Source organism: Onthophagus taurus, chromosome 7 (genome assembly GCF_036711975.1).
Source record: "Onthophagus taurus isolate NC chromosome 7, IU_Otau_3.0, whole genome shotgun sequence".
NCBI lineage: Eukaryota > Metazoa > Arthropoda > Insecta > Coleoptera > Scarabaeidae > Onthophagus > Onthophagus taurus.
The window spans coordinates 18795835-18818094 of record NC_091972.1 but is presented as its reverse complement, the minus strand read 5'-3'; the positions used below and the strand labels follow the sequence as shown (position 1 = coordinate 18818094).

The window sequence follows — 22260 nt, the reverse complement described above, 5'->3', positions numbered from 1 at the left end:
TAAAATTAAAATATCGAAAATAAGACTTACTGTTTGGAATAATGCGTGGTGGAAGTGTAAGTTGTAGAATGTTCGTTTGTGCTGCTCATATGGAACTCGGAACGGAATGTTTTGAATGGAGGTGGTTCCATTTGCTCCACCAGTCTCTGTTAAAGAAAAAATAAATAAACAAGTTAAAAAAAGAATGGTTTGGTATGAATCAATTTGTATTGTTATGACCAGAAATATATGGTGCATATAAAACGTGTCCAAATTTAATTTTAGAATATATTTTTAACCGGTGCTCTTTCAGAGCTCTTTTACATTTACGCAACGCGTCTGTCACAGATCGCGTATAGATACGTAAATAGAACTGTAGGAGAAAAAGAAACCAAACAAAGAGTACTTTGAAAGGTTTTCAACATTTTAAAACTGTTTTGAAAGTTTTCTCTTACTTCCTAAAGTTACAGAAATAGATTTTGAATTTATAAATTTATAATTTAAATTCTTAGAAATTGATCAAATTATCAATTTTCAGCATGTGATCGTTTATATATTTGTGTCGATGGCGATAGAGACAATTTGTAAGAAGTAATTTCAGAAAGAAAAGTCAATTACAAGATTTCAAATTTCATGGATAACAGCGATTGGAAAAATGGAAAAATTTATCACAACCTAAGAAAAGGAAACTTATCTAGCAAGTCTACTGCGCGAGTTATTGAAAATTAAGGAAATAAATTAGAACTACTATAAAAGAAGCTTTCGGAGCATGAATTTGAATTTTCGGAACGTAGAGCAGAAGTACAATAAATCTTGCTAGCACATTGGAAGTTGTCCAGAAAAAGAGACAGCAGACTATTGTAGTGCTATTAAATGTCAAAAAGGTTGCGATTCCGGCTGGAAAGACGAACAATCCAAACGGCAACAAAAAACCTTTAAGCTTCAATTTTACATATATATCATATTATGATTCCTAAAAATACAGTCGATATAATTTTTTTGAAAATTTCGCGGTATTTTTGATTCACAAATTTGACTATTTCGTCATTAATAATCTTTTCCTGGAAATTTCAATAATATTATGATATAATTTTGATATCATATTATAAACTAAAATCTTTAAGTTACAATTTAACATACATATCATATCAAGATTCTTAAAAATACAGTCGATATGATTTTTTGAAATTTTGGTATTTTGTTTGATGTAAAAATTTGACAATTCTTCTTTAACATTTCTTTCCTGGAAACTTCAATAATATGATCTTATAGTTTTTGTATCATATCATAAACTAGAACCTTTAAGCTTCAATTTAACATATATATCATATCATGATTCCTAAAAATACAGTCGATATGATTTTTTGAAATTTTGGTATTTTGTTTGATGTAAAAATTTGACAATTCTTCTTTAACATTTCTTTCCTGGAAACTTCAATAATATGATCTTATAGTTTTTGTATCATATCATAAACTAGAACCTTTAAGCTTCAATTTAACATATATATCATATCATGATTCCTAAAAATACAGTCGGTATGATTTTTTGAAAATTTTACGTTATTCTTGATTCACAAAGACTATTTCGTCTTTAATAATCTTTTCCTGGAAATTTCAATAATATTATCATAGAATCTGAATATCATATTATAAATTAGAACCTTTAAGTTACAATTTAACATGCATATCATATCAAAATTCTTAAAAATACAATCGATGTGATTTTTTGAAAATTTCGTATTTTCTCTAGTGTAAAAATTTGACAATTCCTTCTTTAACAATTTTTTCCTGGAAATTTCAATAATATTATCCTATAGTTTTTGCATCATATCGTAAACTCGAACCTTTCAGCTTCAATTTAACATATATATCATATTATGATTCCTAAAAGTAGTAGATAACATTTTTTCAAAATTTCGTCTTTTCTTTAATGTAAAAATTTGACTATTTCGTCTTTAATAATCTTTTCCTAGAAATTTTAATAATATTATCATATAGTTTTGATATCATATTATAAACTAGAACATTTAAGCCACAATTTAACGTACATATCATATCAAGATTCTTAAAAATACAGTCGATATGATTTTCTGAAAATTTCGTATTTTCTTTCATGTAAAAATTTGATAATTTCTTCTTTAACAATTTTTTCCTGGAAACTTCAATAATATTATCGTATAGTTTTTGCATCATATCATAAACTAGAATCTTTAAGCTTCAATTTAACATATATATCATATTATGATTCCTAAAAATACAGTCGATCTGATTTTTTGAAAGTTTCGCGTTATTTTTGATCCACAAATTTGACTATTTCGTCTTTAATAATCTTTTCCTGGAAATATTGATAATATTATCATATAATTTTGAAATCATATAATAAACTAGAATCTTTAAGTTACAATTAAACATACATATCATATCAATATTCTTAAAAATACAGTCGATATGATTTTTAGAAATTTTGGTATTTTGTTTGATGTAAAAATTTGACAATTCTTCTTTAACATTTCTTTCCTGGAAACTTCAATAATATGATCTTATAGTTTTTGTATCATATCATAAACTAGAACCTTTAAGCTTCAATTTAACATATATATCATATAATGATTCCTAAAAATACAGTCGGTATGATTTTTTGAAAATTTTACGTTATTCTTGATTCACAAAGACTATTTCGTCTTTAATAATCTTTTCCTGGAAATTTCAATAATATTATCGTAGAATCTGAATATCATATTATAAATTAGAACCTTTAACTTACAATTTAACAAACATATCATATCAAAATTCTTAAAAATACAGTCGATGTGATTTTTTGAAAATTTCGCATTTTCTTTGGTGTAAAAATTTGACAATTCCTTCTTTAACAATTTTTTCCTGGAAATTTCAATAATATTATCCTATAGTTTTTGCATCATATCGTAAACTAGAACCTTTCAGCTTCAATTTAACATATATATCATATTATGATTCCTAAAAGTAGTAGATAAAATTTTTTCAAAATTTCGTCTTTTCTTTAATATAAAAATTTGACTATTTCGTCTTTAATAATCTTTTCCTAGAAATTTTAATAATATTATCATATAGTTTTGATATCATATAAACTAGAACCTTTAAGCTACAATTTAACATACATATCATATCAAGATTCTTAAAAATACAGTCGATATGATTTTTTGAAAATTTCGTATTTTCTTTCATGTAAAAATTTGACAATTTCTTCTTTAACAATTTTTTCCTGGAAACTTCAATAATATTATCGTATAGTTTTTGCATCATATCATATACTAGAATCTTTAAGCTTCAATTTAACATATATATCATATTCTGATTCCTAAAAATACAGTCGATCTGATTTTTTGAAAGTTTCGCGTTATTTTTGATTCACAAATTTGACTATTTCGTCTTTAATAATCTTTTCCTGGAAATTTTGATATTATCATATAATTTTGAAATCATATAATAAACTAGAATCTTTAAGTTACAATTAAACATACATATCATATCAATATTCTTAAAAATACAGTCGATATGATTTTTAGAAAATTTCGCGTTATTTTTGATTTATAAATTTAGATATTTCGTCTTTAATAATCTTTTCCTGGAAATTTCAATAATATTATCATATAGTTTTGATATCGTATTATAAAGGAGAACCTTTAAGCTACAATTTAACATAAATATTATATCAAGATACTTAAAAATACAGTCGATATGATTTTTTGAAAATTTCGCGTTCTTTTTGATTTACAAATTTGAATATTTCGTCTTTAATAATCATTTCCTGGAAATACCAATAATATTATCATATAGTATTGATATCATACCATAAACTAAAGCCTTTAAGCTACAATTTGACATGTATATCATATCAAGACTCTTAAAGATACAGTCGTTATGATTTCTAGAAAATTTCGTATTTTTCTTGATGTAGAAGTTTGACACTGCCTTCTTTAACAACTTTTTCCTGGAAACCTCAATAATATTATCTTATAGTTTTTGCATCATATCATGAACTAGAATCTTTAAGCTTCAATTTAACATATATATCATATTATGATCCCTAACAATACAGTCGATATGATTTTTTGAAAATCGCGTTATTTTTGATTTACAAATGTGACTATTTCGTCTTTAATTACCTTTTCCTAGAAATTTCAATAATATTATCATAGAGTTTTGATATCATACCATAAACTAAAATCTTTAAGCTACAATTTAACATACATATCATATCAAAATTCTTAAAAATACAGTCTATATGATTTTTTGAAAATTTCGTATTTTCCTTGATGAAAAATTTTGACAATTCCTTCTTTAACAACTTTTTCCTGAAAATCTCAATAATATTATCGTATAGTCTTTGCATCATATCATAAACTAGAACGTATAAGCTTCAATTTAACATATATATCATATTAATATTCCTAAAAATACAATCGATATGATTTTTAGAAAATTTCACGTTATTTTTGATTTACAAATACGGTTTTGATATCATATTATAAACTAGACCCTTTAAGCTACAATTAACATACATATCATATCAAAATTCTTAAAAATACAGTCGATATGACTTTTTGAAAATTTCGTATTTCCTTTGATGTAAAAATTTGTCAATTCCTTCTTTAATAATTTTTCCCTGGAAATTTCAATAATATTATCTTATAGGTTTTGCATCATATCATAAACTAGAACCTTTAAGTTTCAATTTAACATATATATCATACTATGATTCCTAAAAATACAGTTGATATGATTTTTTGAAAATTTCGCGTTATTTTTGATTTCAAAAATTGACTAATTAGTATTTAATAATCTTTTCCTGGAAATTTCAATAATATTATCATATAATTTTGATATCATATTATAAACTAGAACCTTTAAGCTACAATTTAACATACATATCATATCAAGATTCTTAAAAATACAGTCGATATGATTTTTTGAAATTTTCGTATTTTCTTTGATGTAAAATTTTGACAATTCCTTCTTTAACAATTTTTTCCTGGAAACGTCAATAATATTATCGTATAGTTTTTGCATCATATCATAAACTAGAATCTTTAAGCTTCAATTTAACATATATATCATATTATGATTTTTAAAAGTGCAGTTCATATGATTTTTTGAATATTTCGCGTTATTTTTGATTTACAAATTTGACTATTTTGTCTTTAATAATCTTTTCCTGGAAATTTTAATAATATTATCATACGGTTTTGATATTATATTATAAACTAGACTCTTTAAGCTACAATTAACATACATATTATATCAAGATTCCTAAAAATACAGTCGATATTTCCAGTAAAAGTTTGACAATTCCTTCTTTAACAGTTTTTTCCTGGAAATTTCAATAGTATTGTCATATAGTTTTGATATCATATTATAAACTAAAACCTTTAAGCTTCAATTTAACATACAAATCATACTATGATTCCTAAAAGTACAGTCGATATGATTTTTTCAAAATTTCGCGTTATTTTTGATTTATAAATTAGACAATTCCTTCTTTAACAATTTTTTCCAGGAAATTTCAATAACATTATCAAATAGTGTTGATATCATATCATAAACTAAAACCTTTCAGCTTTAATTCAACATATATATCATATTATGATTCCTAAAAATACAGTCGATAGGTTTTTTTGAAAATTTCGCGTTATTTTTGATTTACAAATTCAACTATTTCCTCTTTAATAATGTGTTCCTGGAAATTTCAATAATATTATCTTATAGATTTTGCATCATATCATAAACTAGAACGTTTAAGCTTCAATTTAACATATATGTGACATTGTGATTCCTAAAAATACAGTCGATATGATTTTTTGAAAATTTTGTATTTTGTTTGATGTAAAAATTTGACAATTCCTTCTTTAACAATTTTTTTCTGGAAATTTCAATAATATTATCGTATAATTTTTGCATCATATCATAAACTAAAACCTTTCAGCTTTAATTTAACATATATATCATATTATGATTCCTAAAAATACAGTCGATAGGTTTTTTGAAAATTTCGCGTTATTTTTGATTTACAAATTCAACTATTTTCTCTTTAATAATGTGTTCCTGGAAATATCAATAATATTATCTTATAGTTTTTGCATCATATCATAAACTAGAACCTTTAAGCTTCAATTTAACATATATATCATATTATAATTCTTAAAAATACAGTCGATATGATTTTTTGAAAATTTCGTATTTTCTTTGATGTAAAAATTTGACAATTCCTTCTTTAACAATTTTTTCCTTGAAACTTCAATTGTATTATCGCATAGTTTTTGCACCATATCATTAACTTGAATCTTTAAGCTTCAATTTAACATATATATCATAATATGATTCCTAAAAATAGAGTCTATATGATTTTTTGATAATTTCGCGTTATTTCTGATTTACAAATTTTACTATTTCATCTTTAATAATCCTTTCCTGGAAATTTCAATATTATCATATAGTTTTTGCATCATATCATAAACTAGAACCTTTAAGCTTCAATTTAACATACATATCATACTATGATTTCTAAAAATACAGTCGATATGATTTTTTGTAAATTTCGTATTATTTTTAATTTATAATTTGACAATGTCTTTTTCAATAATTTTTTCCTCGAAATTTCAATAATATTATCTTATAATTTTTATATCATAACATAAACTAGCATCTTTAAGCTTCAATTTGAGATACATATCATCTCAAAATCATCAATCATATCAAGATTCTTAAAAATACAGTCGACATGATCGATAATAAAAATACAGATCATGATGTAAATGTTGGGTAAGCACCGGTTCGTGTCTTGCGATTTCATCCATGATACTAATTACTCGTGGTTATAAAGAATTATACAATTAGTCACTCAAAAATTATGTTACGAACAATCAAATCTAAAAAATTTTAATTATTCTTTTCGTAAAATTTATTTCTTCATTCCAAAAATGATTACAAAACGATTCATTTCACATAAAACGATTACTCAGAAAGAAATCTGAGTAACCCATAGTTTTATTACTATTGATTTATAACACTCAATAAAATCCACGAATGCAAGTTTTCTAGAACAACTCAAACCATAATGAATACTGAATGAATAGAGTTGTTAATAACAAAACTAGTAAAAACACTTGTTCGCCCACTTCTATTTCTCATGTCTATAAAATAAACCAAGAATAGATGACGTAACCAGCCAAAATCGCCCGAGATTCATGAATATTTATTCCCAAACGTCATGATTCTTGGTCAACGAGAAGGAAAATGCGAAATGAATGTGTGAAAACAACGTTATCCTTGACATAAAAGAACGTCTAATTTATAATTTTCAAAAATTTCCTAATCGCGTAGACTTAATTAAATGTTTTTCAATGTCACGAATGAAAACCAAAAACAGTTTGGAAACTTAAAGATTCATGCCAAAATCTTTGCCAAAATAAAACTGTATTTTTATAATTTAATAACAGCTACATGTACATAGCTTGTTTGAGATTGAACTAGTTCTACTTGGACAATTTTGGATTGTATGCAATTGCAATTAAGTTGTTTAACATTAGTAATCGTTAAAACAAGGCTTTAAATAAATTTACGAGTTTCAAGGAATTCTAGTTTAGTGTTCTAAATAAAAACATCAGATACGTAAGATAAATAATCCAATAAGGTGTAATTTTTGTTATCAGATAATAAAAACAACAATATCGTTGATAAGAAGGATCTCATTATATAATTTTATGTAAGCTAATTCTCAAAAAGAAATCGCGAAAAATAAATCCTTTGTTTTAAAACATCTGTGTTTAGTATTATACATATAAATATTCTATTTTTGAAACGATCCTCAGTTGATCTTAAAATATTTTAAGATCGGTTTCTTCTACCATTCATAGAAGTGTAGGTTATTGACTTTTCTTGGTAAAAAATAAAAAAAAAATATTAAAAACCAAAATTTGGGTAAAATCAATATCACAAATTTAATCTAAGTATTACAAAAATTTATCTTAAATGAAGTTTTGTGAACGAGAGAAAATCGATTTGAAGGAAAAGGGGTGTAACTTCCAACCCAGAATAGTAACGTAATATTACGTAAAAATGGTTTCTAAAAAATAAGCCAAAAAGAACTAACCCATGGTAAATTGCGAAGTTCGTGTCGAAAATCATAAAATTCATCCATGTTTTCGCCTTTTTCCAACGACACCAATAATTGATTCAAAAGTGTTAATTTTAATCACTATAAAGGTTACAAGTCATCGTTTCATGGATCGATATTAGAAACAATTTTACTGTAAGAAAAAATTAAAACCGAGGAAACATCGAACCGGCACAAAAATGTTTTTTCATATACTATTTAACGAAGAAACCTCACGATAACGCGTTTTGCTTGCTACTGACGAGTGACGACGCTCGAATTTGTGCAGCTGTATTGAAACGGTAGTGGTGGGGCGTCGCGACGCCGAGTGACGTCGTCGCAATCCATACGAAAATGATTACTAAATTATTATATTCAAAAAAGAAATAGATCATGAAAAAATTACTTAATATGTTTTTGAAGCTAAGAAAAAAATTATGAAATTAATTCCATCCTTATCTTAATCGCTGATAAGAAAATTGCAAGATAAATAGGTAGTTTACACAAGAAACTTGAAAATTCCTACCGATTTAATAAATTTTAATTCAACGAAATAACTGGAACGAAACAATTTAAGTAAAAAATACGGTTTAAACCATTAAAGAAAAACATTTAAACGGCTATCTTTTTAAACAAGAAAAACCACTACCTAAGATATGTTTCCTTTTGTTGTACAGTTAAATCTATGTGTGATAAATTTACTACGGTGACATTAAGTTGTTAAAAAAAAAATGAAATGAGAAAAAGATAAGACGAAGTACGTAACCAAATATAACGTGACATTTGAGTTGAGAAACCATTCAAAAGAGTCCGTTCAAAAAACAAACAAACAAATTACGATTATAAACTCTTAATCAATTTTTATGGATTAAGATTAAGATAATTTTAAAATTAATAAATCATAAATTGGTCGTAAAAAAAATTAAAGTCATAAAAGTAAAGTGTAATGGTCAAGGTTTTTTAATTTTGAATAAATTGTTAAATGCATAAAGTGTAATATAAATAAATTAAAAAAAAAAAATAATAATTTATGGAAATTCATATAAGTCAGTTTTTCGGTGAGGTGGAGTTCATTCATGATATACTCTGTCTAAACGAAGGGTTACTTTTTTTTATTGGATAAAGGTCCTATATTTACATACTTTGTGTTATATCAAGAATTTATTAAAAATATCTGCCAAAATCTCCTATCATAATACATATGTGGACAGCGATTTAAAAAGTCAATCGAACTCTAGGGATCTGTATGCTTATACAGAGTGTCCCGTATCTTCCGCATCAGAGCATTATACAGTTGTAGGATACATTATTCTGAAGCGATCTTTCTAATAACATATTTCCGAAATGTTTATAATAACCGCACGGGAACTGTTTAAACTGGTCCAATAGCAGATCACAACACGCTTCTCACGTGTACTCATCAATAGATTCGACACGGAAAGAGAAATAAACTTTTTCCATGCATTCGTGAATCCGCTATTGGACATCTTTAAACAGTTCCGGTGCGGTTATTATAAACATTTCGAAAAAAAATTATTAAAAAAATCGCTTGAGAATAATGTATGCTACAACCATATAATGCTCTGATGCGGAAGATACGAGACACCCTGTATATCCAGTACATAGATTTGAAATTTGTTACATAGATGTCTACACAGACATAGAATTAAGACATAATCAATCACACTTTGTGTTTAAAGGTCATCATTGTAGCGCCTCGGCCGTAAGTGACCTTGGCTTAAAAATTGTATAGCAACCAAGAATATAAGCCAAAGTCTCCATCATTCTTCGTCTTTAACAGTATCCATTATAGCAACCTGGTAGCTACAAAACTATAAGCTGAGGTCGTTTGCGGTCGAAGTTTTTTATCAATCGTGCTTTGTGTTCAGGGGTTATTATCATAGCGCCTCGGTCGAAAGCGACCTCTGATTGTATTCTTGTTACTGGGTTAGGTTGATCTATAATGTTAACAGTTAAAAATAGAGAATGTATTGAGGTAACTCGCGGGCGAGGCATTACCTCGATCTATAAACTAACCTAACCCGGCAACAGTGAAAACATAAGCCGAGCTAACAACAGTCGTGCTTTGTATTGGACAACCAAGAATATAAGCCGAGGTCGCTTGCAGTCGAAGCATTAATTCGATCATCTTTTTGTCTTTAATAGTTCCCAATGTAGTAACTTTGCAGCAGCAAAAATATAAAGCGAGGTAAGAAATAACTAAGAATATAAGCCGAGGTTGTATTTAAGAGTCATCATACTCATCATTATAGCGCCTGGGTCAACAAGAGCTGGAGGCAGTACTGGGGGAATTGAAGAAGGGAAAGGCATAGAGAGGAGAAGATAATGTCGAGAACGAGGCATGGTTGGAAGCAACGGCGAAGATGAGTGAGAGGTTGTTGATGGCGTTAAGCAAGGTATGGAGGGGAGAAGGGTTTCCGAACGGGTGGAGCACGACGATAATAAGTCCTTTGTACAAAAATGGAAGGAAAGAGATAGTGGAGAGTTATAGACGTATCAGCTTAGTAAATATGACGTACAAGATGAAGGTATTGTTAGCTAGGCTAGAGAGAGAGAGAGAGAGAGAGAGAGAGAGAGATAGAGGACAGGTAACTCCTGCCAGATGATCAAGGAGGGTTTAGAAAGGGAAGAGGAGCGATAAACAACGTGTATATATTGAAAGGTCAATGGAGAGATGGATCGAAAAGAAGGAAAGCTCTCTCTAAACTCTAAGGTTTGGACGACAAGGGGATTGAGGCGGGGATACGACTTGGTAGTGATGGCGAGAGGTGGGTGATATGAGGGCAATGATGCGGTCTCTGAAAAGGTATTTTAAGGGGAAGAATTTGGAGACGAATGTAGACAAAACGAAGATGATGAAGGTTTGTCAAGGAAGTAACATAGTTAAGCTACCGATTTAAATAGAACAATTAAGGCGGGCATATTCGAATGATGGTAATGAAAGGGAATAAGGTTACGGGGCAGGTCTGGGGATGAGGTGAGATAATATTTGGGAGTGATGTGGGAAAAGAGAGAATAATGTTTCAGAGCTTGATAAAAAGCATTATGATGTATGGGGTGGAGATATGGAGATGGAAGGAACAAGGGCTGTTAGAGGAAATGAAAACCAGGTACTGGTGGGCATGGAGACGCCGAGGTATATAGTCAGAGAAGAAAAGGTGGTAGATAAGGTGAAGGTACATTGTAAAATCTTGAAAGAGTACCGCTGAGAGATTAAGACAGGAATGGGGCATAATGAGCAGCGAGAATGGGAGGAATACTACAGAAGGGTGGCGGAATAGATGAATAGTAGCAGAGGTACCAAAGTACTTGATGGTTGGAAGAGGTTGATGGCCAGGTTGAGATGTGATAATGAAGAGAGGGTCAATAGATATCAGATGAGGAGAGAGGGTTAGGTTGGACTATGAAGGGAAGGTTGCGAGTCTACACCATCTGCTGGTTGAGTGCTAATGAGTTGCTCTGCTTGTAATCTTGCAGTATTCGGGTTGGGTTGATCTATAATAGCAACAGGTACAGATGGAGAGCGATTGAGGTAACCATGAAACACTTTAAATCAAATTCTTGATTGCCATGAAATCTCATGAGTACATTAATACATAAATTATGCTAAACACAAACGCCTTTTAATACCAATGCGTTCCGGCAATAATCATCTGCCAAGAACAAAGTGGTTACTGACAAATTAATCTTTTGCGAATGGTTTCTCAATTTTACTACACTTTCAGGATTACTGCCTTTCTGTGTCAAAATTTCAAATATCTTTTCTAAGGATACCATATTGCCATCTTTCATAATATATTTCTTCACATTCTTCTTTAATTTCTCTTTCAACTAAGCTAAAAACCAAAAACTACCAAATACGCGTGGAGATTGAGGACTCCAACCACACCTCACTCCGATCCAGAAACCCACTGACCAAAACTAAAAGTAGGTACTGCCACAAATGAAGAATAACATGTATTACCAAAAAGCCCCCTGGTTTTGATTTACCATGCAGAATATGATCAACTCTTAAACAGAATACGGACCCAGCAGGGTAGAGTCTTTGAAAGATTTGAGATCATACTAAAAAATAGAATGAGTTTGTTGATGAATGTCAAAATGGCATTATCGATTAAAAACGTCACTAGAATACTTAATCCGGATGGTAGAATTAAATAAAATTGATTTTGGTGATTTTTGAGTGTTTCAAACATACTAAAAAATAGAAAAAGCTTGTTGATGAATGTCATAATGGTGCGAATCAATTAGAATCATCTCTAGAATGTTAATGAGGTCGATAGAATTAAACAAAATTTGTTTTGAAGGGTTTTGAAGATGTTTCAAAGATAATAAACAATATAAGAAGCTTGTTGATGTATGTCAAAATGATGCTAATCGATTAAAATTCTAGGATAGTTAACGAGACTGCAAAAATTAAAGATAAACAACTCTTTAGTTCTTTAGTTCTCTACGTTCTGAAAGTTCAAGGAATATCGACACATCTCGAACGTGTATTAATACTGCAATAATCTGGAGTTGTTCCTGCATACAATCAAATATCTCGAAGCCAGAATAAGGATTCCACCCTTAATATAATAATTTCTTCTGATTATTCTTCCGAGATGTCCATATTAATGCTGGTGATATTTTTTCCATAGACTCATGTCATATTTGGTGTTTTTTTTTTCAAAATTGCAGATACAGAAGGAACTATTTCAAGTGGAGCTTACTTATGTTCCACAATCCTTTATTTGGTATTCTTTGGCTCTCTTTCGAACAAATCATCTTTTTAATTGAGATCATCAAATTCAGAAAGAAGTTGTTCTTATATTACAAATATTGGCTTGGGTTGGGTCTATTTGAAATATGACAAAATAGAATGAGTCGTGAAATACAAATGTCCAACAACGATCATGAAGATGATAAATAAAATCCTGTGTATCTAAGCTAAATCCAAAAGATGAAGGATAAAGACACTGCAGAAATTTCATAGCAATTATTTTCTTAGAATCATGATAATATAAACAAGAATAGGTGAGCTGTTTGCCAACGCTTAAGAAACACAGAATGTTCAAGACAATAAGTCACAACCGAAATTTGCAAACATTCAAGAAAAACTGTTTGTCCAAGTAAATAGAATATGGTAAAAGTATCTTTTCCAATGTTTGATGTTTTGGAGATGTTAAAGTACTTGTGGAGAAAAAACTAAATTGATCAGGAACTCTGCTCAACCTAAAACTTGCAAAAATTTAAGGAAAACTAGTTGTGTTAATAATTAGGACATGACTGAAGCATTTTTTCAATATTTAATGCTTTGGAAATGGTGAAGAAAATTCTGATCAACCCAAAATTTGCAAAAATTCAAGAAAAACTTTTTTTCTAAAGACATACACATTTTGAGAGTGTTTCAAAGATACTAAAAAATAGAAAAAGTTTGTTGATGAATGTCAAAATGGCGTTATCGATTAAAAATGTCAGTAGAATACTTAACCCGGATGGTAAAATTAATTAAAATTGATTATGGTGATTTTTGAGTTTTTCAAACATACTAAAAAATAGAAAAAGCTTGTTGATGAATGTCATAATGGTGCGAATCACTTAGAAACATCTCTAGAATAGTAATGAGGTTGATAGAATTAAACAAAATTTGTTTTGAAGGGTTTTGAAGATGTTTCAAAGATACCAAACAATATAAGAAGCTTGTTGATGTATGTCAAATTGATGCTAATCGATTAAAATTCTAGGATACTTACCGAGACTGCAAAAATTAAAGAGAAACAACATTTACTATTTCATTTAGCGCATGTCATAATATTATTGGCACCTTATTATAATGTATTTATGGTTCTCTATGTTCTGAAAATTAATGCTGCAACAATTTGGAGTTGTTCCTGCATACAATCAAATATCTCGAAGTCAGAGTAAGGATTCCACCCTTAATATTTTATGACTCATGTCATATTTGGTTGTTTTTTTTCAAAATTGCAGATACAGAAGAAACTATTTCAAGTGGGCTTGCTTATGCTCCACAATCCTTTATTTGGCATTCTTTGGGTCTCTTTCAAACAAATCATGTTCTTAATTGAGATCATTAAATTCAAAAGAAGTTGTTCTTATATTACAAATATTGGCTTGGGTTGGGTCTATTTGAAATATGACAAAATGGAATGAGTCATGAAATACAAATGTCCAACAACGATCACGAAGATGATAAATAAAATCCTGTGTATCTAAGCTAAATCCAAAAAATGAAGGATAAAGACACTGCAGAAATTTTATAGCAATTATTTTCTTAGAATCATGATAATATAAACAAGAATAGGTGAGCTGTTTGCCAACGCTTAGGAAATACAGAATGTTCAAGACAATAGGTCACAACTGAAATTTGCAAACATTTAAGAAAAACTGTTTGTCCAAGTATATAGGATATGGCAAAAGTATTTTTTCCAATGTTTGATGTTTTGGAGATGTTAAAGTACTTGTGGAGAAAAAACTAAATTGATCAGGAACTCTAAAATTTGCAAAAATTTAAGGAAAATTAGTTGTGTTAATAATTAGGACATGGCAGAAGCATTTTTTCAATATTTAATGCTTTGGAAATGGTGAAGAAAATTCTGATCAACCCTAAATTTGCAAATATTCAAGAAAAACTGGTTTTCTAAAGGCATAGAAAATGACAAAAATAATTTTCTTTCCTTATTTCTTAGTATAGTTGATGAAAAATAACATGCAATTACAATTAAATTAACCAGAAATTACGCTCAATTAGAAATTTGCAGAAATTGTAGAAAAGCTTAGTTAAAAATGTCTTACAATTAGTGATTATGAGGAACACCACACAGTTCAAGCTAAATTGATCAGAAAAAAATCAATCGCGAATATCTCATATAATTTTAATCAACTTTTAATGCTATACATTCTTTTCCATACAATTTGTAACCTCATCTTTAATTTAAAGACTTTATAAAAAGACCTACACTGGGACTTTATGCATAAATGGATAATTAGAATAATTTGGAGCTCCAAAACGTGAAAATTTATTATCACCTCAGCTCTAATTAGAATACAGAAATCGCAATCATAGATAATATGTTGTAAGTATCATCTCTTAATGTATACATCCTGAATTTTGGATGTTATTGTATATTCAGACTACGTTCAATAAAAACTATAAGTAATGAAGATAACTGCAAGATACTAATGAAGATAATAAGCATCATTATAAATCTCTTCGTACATTTTGAAATTGCAATAAATTTTGATAAAGTTCTTTAACGAGGTGTATATAATTCTGGGAAAATCACCTACACTCATTCCAAGTCTTCAAAGAGTATAATTTATTATCATCTAGTGAATGGCAATTTTCTAATTGAAAAACCCCTACCAGTAGCTTTATATAAACGTAACTATGCATGAGATAATCGTCTATAAATAGAATCAAACCAACACATAATATTACCATACAGCGCCATTAAACAAATACCTGAAATTACTAGAACTCGTTTTATTTCTAAACCGATATGTCATTGTATAAAAATAAAGATGGCAACATTTTTTAATTGAAATGTAAAAAAAATTTGATTTTTTATCGATTTATTTCTTTACGACAAAAACATACTTACTTTTAGCTACTGGTCATTACTATAAATATAATAATCTTGATACACGAGATAGAATTTAATCTTTATCCAACAAAACAAAATAAACATTGCATGTCATCATCCATTTAATTACAATCTTATTAAATAATCGCCGGTTTTAGCAACATTTTGAAAACGTCAAAGATTAAAATTTCATTGATATCGAAATTAATTGAGTTTAAATTCTTTTATTTTCCGCTTTGTTGAAGCACATCTCCTAATTTTATTTTTTATTATGAGTTAAAACTTACCAAAGTAACGATATCTCCAGGACATCTAGCAGCAATTTCCTTTAACCTCGAATAAAGTGTGTCGACCAAATATTGATACTTTTCGTTAAAAACGTCCAGCTCACTCGCAACAATATCTGCACCTGTAGGTCCTGAAGGTTTCTCCCTAAACGCCACAGAAGCATCCAGCGATGGTTGGGCTTCCAAAAGACTCTCCCGGAAACGTTGTAGCCCTTTGCTCCATATCTGGTGTTAGGGTTAGAGATGTGTTAGGTTTTTGTTAGTTCTTGTCAGTGCTTTTTGGGATTATTTTCATTGGAGGAATAATATTTTCAAAAATTAAATACTAAAACTATTTTTATTAAAACTAAATGGTGATGCTTTTACGAAAAAAATCTCTTCCAAAATAAGTTTCTCACGAATAAAAAAAATATATAGGAAAGATTTGCAAATCACCAAAAAGTTTTTTGTGTGCTTAAAAGCGATTAAAAAAGTGCAATAATTAAAAATTGATTCTGTTTTTGGAAGAGACGTAAAACGGCGAATTTAACAAAGAATTAAAGTAAACCAACCACCTTTTTTTCTTCCCCCGGAAAAAAAGTTTAGTTTTATTATGCGGAAAAAAATATATTTTTGTTGCATTTAGTTGTATTAAATTTCTACGTCTACAGATTTTTATTTTTTACTTCAAAATTGAAGAACGTGAAATAGAGATGTGAGAATGAGGATGAAATGGAACATGAAATAATTTTTCAATCATACAGAAATCATTCGTACTTAAAAATAACATCTTAATAGATATTTCGACTTACTAAAGAAAAAACGATTTTTTATTGTAAATAATTAATCATACCTTTCCTTCGCGGATGAATTTTCCACCATTTACGTTAACCTTTTCAATTTGTGGGGCTCTTTCAACGACGCTATTCAGAAGATTCTAAATAACAACATTAAATTTCAGTTATATTAAAAAAAAAAACATGGGTAGATAAAGCGGGGTAAAATAGAATTAAACAGGATTTGCCAGAAAAGATAGGAAGAAAGGAAAGGGCGAATGGTGGAATTATAATGGGAGGCAAAAAAAAGATGGCGTTACTGATGAAAGAGAGTTAGAAAGGTTATAGAGTTGGGAAGGTTGTAAATGGAACTGTCAGTATGGTGGAATTATAACAGGGGGTAAAAAAGAGATGATGTTACTGATGAAAGAGAGTTGGAAAGGTTATAAAGAGAGTTGGAAAGATTATAAAAAGAGTTGGAAAGGTTGTAAATGGAACAGTCAGTATGCAGAGAAGATAGGCAGAAAGGAAGGGACGAGTGGTGGAATTATAACAGGGGGTAAAGAAGAGACTGGTGAAAGAGAGTTGAGAAGGTTGTAAATGGAACTGTCAGTATGCAGAAAAAATAGGAAGAAAGAGAGGGCGAGTGGTAGATTTATACAGAGGGTAAAGAAGAGATGGCGTTGCTGATAGAAGAGAGTTGGAAAAGTAAGGATGTGGTAAAGATAGAAATGAAAATGGATGGGTTGACTCAGGTGGTAAGAAAAGGATATCTGTGAAGATGGAGGAAGCTATGGTCGAAAGATACATTAAAGAACAAGGAAGGTAGAGAACTGTTGTGATGGATAGACGAGAAGGGATGGGAGATTTTGAACGGAAATAAGGAAGAAGGAGATAAGTGTACTCCACTTATACTGGGGCAAGAGGAGTAATTAATGGTGATTGATTATGTGGTCGTGGATCAGAAAACATAGGAGCCAGGTTGTGATAATCTGTGGATTCAGATCACCAACCTTTAGAAGTTGATTTGAAAGACAGGTGAGAAAGTACGACTGGTCGGAACATAGGAGAGAAAAGTACAAAGAAAGATTGAAAAACTATTAATTGAAGATAACACGGAGAGTATGGATGAGATATTCAAGCTAATGAAAGAAGCAATGGTGAAGATAGAATATAAGGGTAGACATAGACGGTGGAAAAAAAGTAAAGCGTCGGAGGATTAATACAGGAAAGGAAGAAGGAAATATGAAGAGGTATGTAGAGCAAAGCAGAAGGGAAAAATCAAAGGGAAGAGTCAGAAATCCGTACATAAGGAATAATCAATGAGTAGTTGGAAAGATCATTTCATGAAATTGCTGGAAGGGTATGAAGACCGGCAAAGGAAAGATGTGGAGAGGAGAGTGTGAAGAAAAGGTAAATCGAGATGAAAGAATTAGTGAGGATGCTGACGCAGTTGAAGACAGAAAAGGTGGCAAGGGAGGATAAGTTACAGAATGAGGCATGGCTCAAGGCAACATAGGACATTGTAGAGATATTTCTGAAAGCTATGAATAGGTTTTGGAGGGGTGAGGAATTCCCCAATTTACAATAAAGGAGAAAGAATCTACACAAAGTTATAGGGAGATAAACCTGTTGCATACTGTATATAGAATACAGGGTGTTTCTGTCGTGACATAATTTTAATCACAAATACTAGAATCAAAATGATGATGATTCGTTAAGAGGATCACTTTTGAAAATATGTAAACACGGGATCAATGCTACACAGGGTGTTCATAAAGGTTATTTCATTAAAACTTTTTTATTATATCGCAACAGATTAAATTTTCCAACTGATTCTAAAAGCCTATTTCATTCTAAAATTATTTTTATTCTTACAAATTTTTAATTAGAAGCATCGTTTTTGAGTTATTCACAAAACACTTTTCTGGTTAGTAAAAAAATCTTGTATTAAATATAATACGTCTCTTTATTTACATGTTTCGCCTGTCCTACCAGGCATCTTCACAATAAGAAGTAAGGTACAAGTTGAAAATAAGCTTGTAAAGAATGTTTTATCTCCAAAAATTGTCCATTTGTGATTTTTAAACAGAATTTTGAGATTAGTTCAACAATATCATAGTTTCCGCTGTTCAAAATTTTATTTTCAACTTGTACTTTACTCTTTATTCTGAAGATGCCTGCTAGGACCGGCGAAACATGTAAATAAAGAGACGTATTATATTTAATACAAGATTTTTTACTAACCAGTAAAAGTGCAAACCTCAAAAAAAAACCTTTGTTAACTCTAAATTAAAAAGATTTAAGTTTATTTAAAAGAAATCTGTCAAATTATTACTCAATGTAGCATAAAATCTAGATTTTCTTCAGTACAATTATTCTTCAGTATTTCTCAAATTAATCTGTAAAAAGTACTTTTTTCTAAAAACTCAGCATCAATACTTAGTACATTTTTCCATCATAGTATGGCAACACTGTACTTGCAGCAGATGATCAGCAATTTTCAATTCTTGTACTCTCGACATACCTTTATATATTCTGAAATGTCTAAACTGTTGCTATCAACAGTACTAGTAGTACCACAATCTGCCACAAAATCCAATAATAAACAAGTTTTAAAGAAATAATCTTTGTGAACATCCTGTAAAGCATTGATCCCGTGGTGCGATATTTTCAATAGTGATCTTAAACGATTTCTTATGATAACATTGCACTGTTTGCCAAATTTAGTCTTTCTAACACAAACCATATTGAAAATATTTAAGAAAATGTTTGAACATTTTTTAATTTTGCAAGCTCATATCTTAGCCATTTATGGGTTTAGATCAAAAATTTTTACACGAATCGTCATCATTTTCAGTCTGGTATTTGTGATTAAAATTATGCCACAACTTACAGAAACAGCCTGTATATACAAGTATACTGAACAAAAAGCTGAAAAAGGAGATGGAACACAGTAATCTGAGTGGATAACATTCATTATACGCAAGTTGAATACTATACTTTATCTACAACTATTTAATTTTGAAAAAAAAAAGCTTGATAGACATTTCAGACATAACCTCAATATAAGAAAGCTGCCATTTCTGTTATATTTTATTTTTTGATTAGTAAGTCGTGTCAGAACTGTGGAATAATGGCTTCATAATTCAACACTTGTCAGTCATGCGAGTAATGCGTGTCATTACTCGTCAAAAATTAAATGTATAACGAATAGATAATTCAATAGTTGTAGATAAAAGTTTCTTTGTTTGTTTCGTTTTTTATCACCTGGTTTATTTTTTCAAAAAAATTGACGTTATATTTTTTATAACTTAATTTTTCACAACAAAAGCTTGCTGCTAAAATCCGTTAATTGGTTTCCGAGATATTCACCAAAAGTGCAAAAAATATTCGAGAAATAACGTGGAAAATTTAAAGATACGCCACTGCTTGCAAATATCAACCCGTGAATAACTATTGCTTTCAGAGAATAGAACGTTATTGATTTTGTTCCTTTCTGGGAATTTTGCATAATGGCATGGGAGGTCATATTAGACATAGAGTAATAAAATAAAAACCATGTAAAAACTTCTAACTTGCATTTATTTATATAAAGTCGTACTAGTTTCGGGTTACCCCATCATCAGCGACAAAGTCATTGAAGTCATCTTTTATCTTCATTTTGCTATCTGATGGATAAACAAAATGAAGATAAAAGATGAAACAGGAATGGCGACGTTAAAAAGTGTAGAATGTTAAAAATTAGAAAATGGAGTAAATCTTTAAGAAGATGTGTTGGTGGGATGAGATGAGGCGAGACTGAGATGAGATGGGATGAGACAGTCTCGCGGACTCTAAGACAGTATCTTCTCTATTTCTCTTTTATCCTTGGGTAACTCGAAACAAGTACGACTTTATATAAATAAATGCAAGTTAGAAGTTTTTTACATGGTTTTTATTTGATTATTAATCTTGCAACATGGATAACTCTTTCAATAGAGTTATAAAGGCAAGTAGATTATTGGCAGATATAAAGCTGGGGAGAAAGAATATTTGGAAAAGATTTGTGCAGGCGGAAAATAATGTTTGTTTGATTGGTGAGGAGTGCGATAATGTATAGAACGGAAATATGAGGATGGAAGGAACATAAGAGTGGATCATGGGGATAAACAGGGATGATCCGTGATATACAGGGTGTCTCAGGTAACTGGTTCGTTAGAACTTTTTTAGGTTCCACTATTCGTAAAGTTTTGAAACTTTAGTAGCATGGGTTGTTCATTCGGAACTTTCGATCTAAAATACTTTAAAGATGGCTACCACTTCCGGTCTACCGGAGTATCAGAGTATCTTATACATATCTTACCTTTTGTATTTTTATTAAAAGGCCATGACATTTTGACAGTTTTTCGTTTAATTTATTTCTATTATTATTTGTACTATTAACCACGATTGATAATCATTTAGTTTACTAGCTTTTACTTACCAAAAATAACAAACAGAAGATCAAATAAATGAAATAATTAAAACAAAAAATTAATGACAAAAATTAGATTTGGATAAAAATATAAATTTATAGTATAAATTTGTTATTAAATTGAATTTGGAAATGCCATAAAATACGATAAAATATTTATTTCGTTGTCTTCATCACTGGTGACCGGAAATATGCGGTTTCTTTTGGTCTTGATATGTCCAGAACTAAGAAAATCTTATATATATCTCATTAAGTGTTCGACACGTCCTGTCCAACAGTTTATTACATTCTCCATCAATACAAAATAAATTTTAAATATCGGCCTTGGAATAATCTGCCTTGATGTTCAATGACTAGACATGTCAAATGTAACTAATGGCAACAATAATACAAACATGGACCAAAAACTGTCAAAATACCATAGCTTTCTAATAAAAAAACCTGCATTTCGTGCATGTTTTAATAAATTGTCCCAATATGAGGCAAACTACAATAAATGGGTATATGAATGCTTATAGATAATTTGTAGACAATTAAATTTTCTTTCTGATAGGCTAAAAAAATATGGGGCGTTCCATTTAAAATTTTCGATTTTCTCGCCATTGAATATGGAGAAACAGTAACTCAATTTTTGACCATACTGTATAAGATATTCCGATACAACAAATGACAATCTATTTGACACCATCTGAAGAGTAATCGTGCCAATGTATATCTTTTTTGAATGAACGTTGGCTGAGATATAGGGTTTTAAAGAGCAAGTTGAAATTTATCAAAAAAAGCTTAAAACCAAAATAACTCGATAACGAAAAACGCTAGGTACCAATAACTTTTATCAAAGTCAACCTATTTTTTTACGTACAATTAAACGGTGTAATAAAAAAAAGCTATAGCATTCCATTTAAAATAAACGACGTTATGGTCTACCTCTGGTAGACCGGAAGTGGCGGCAATCTTGAAAATATTTTAAATCGAAAGTTCCGAATGAACAACTCATGCTACCAAAATTTCAAATCTCTACGAATAGTGGAACCTGAAAAAGTTC

General features: G+C 29.6%; 1 protein-coding gene across 37 annotated transcripts in view; it reads right to left on the bottom strand.

The window, feature by feature from the left end:
• The window catches only part of LOC111418631 (dystonin-like protein short stop), a 218934-nt gene that overhangs the window by 70647 nt on the left and 126027 nt on the right, over nt 1-22260 (bottom strand). For 36 of the 37 annotated variants that reach the window (XM_071198177.1, XM_071198179.1, XM_071198187.1 and 33 more), the window contains 3 exons: nt 16837-16920; nt 16005-16229; nt 31-146 (listed from right to left, as the gene is read on the bottom strand). In XM_071198177.1, the coding sequence (XP_071054278.1) occupies nt 31-146; nt 16005-16229; nt 16837-16920 (425 nt within the window). Of the gene's footprint in view, nt 1-30; nt 147-8107; nt 8393-16004; nt 16230-16836; nt 16921-22260 lie in introns of those variants that run through there. The other variant, XM_071198197.1, reaches the window with a different exon arrangement.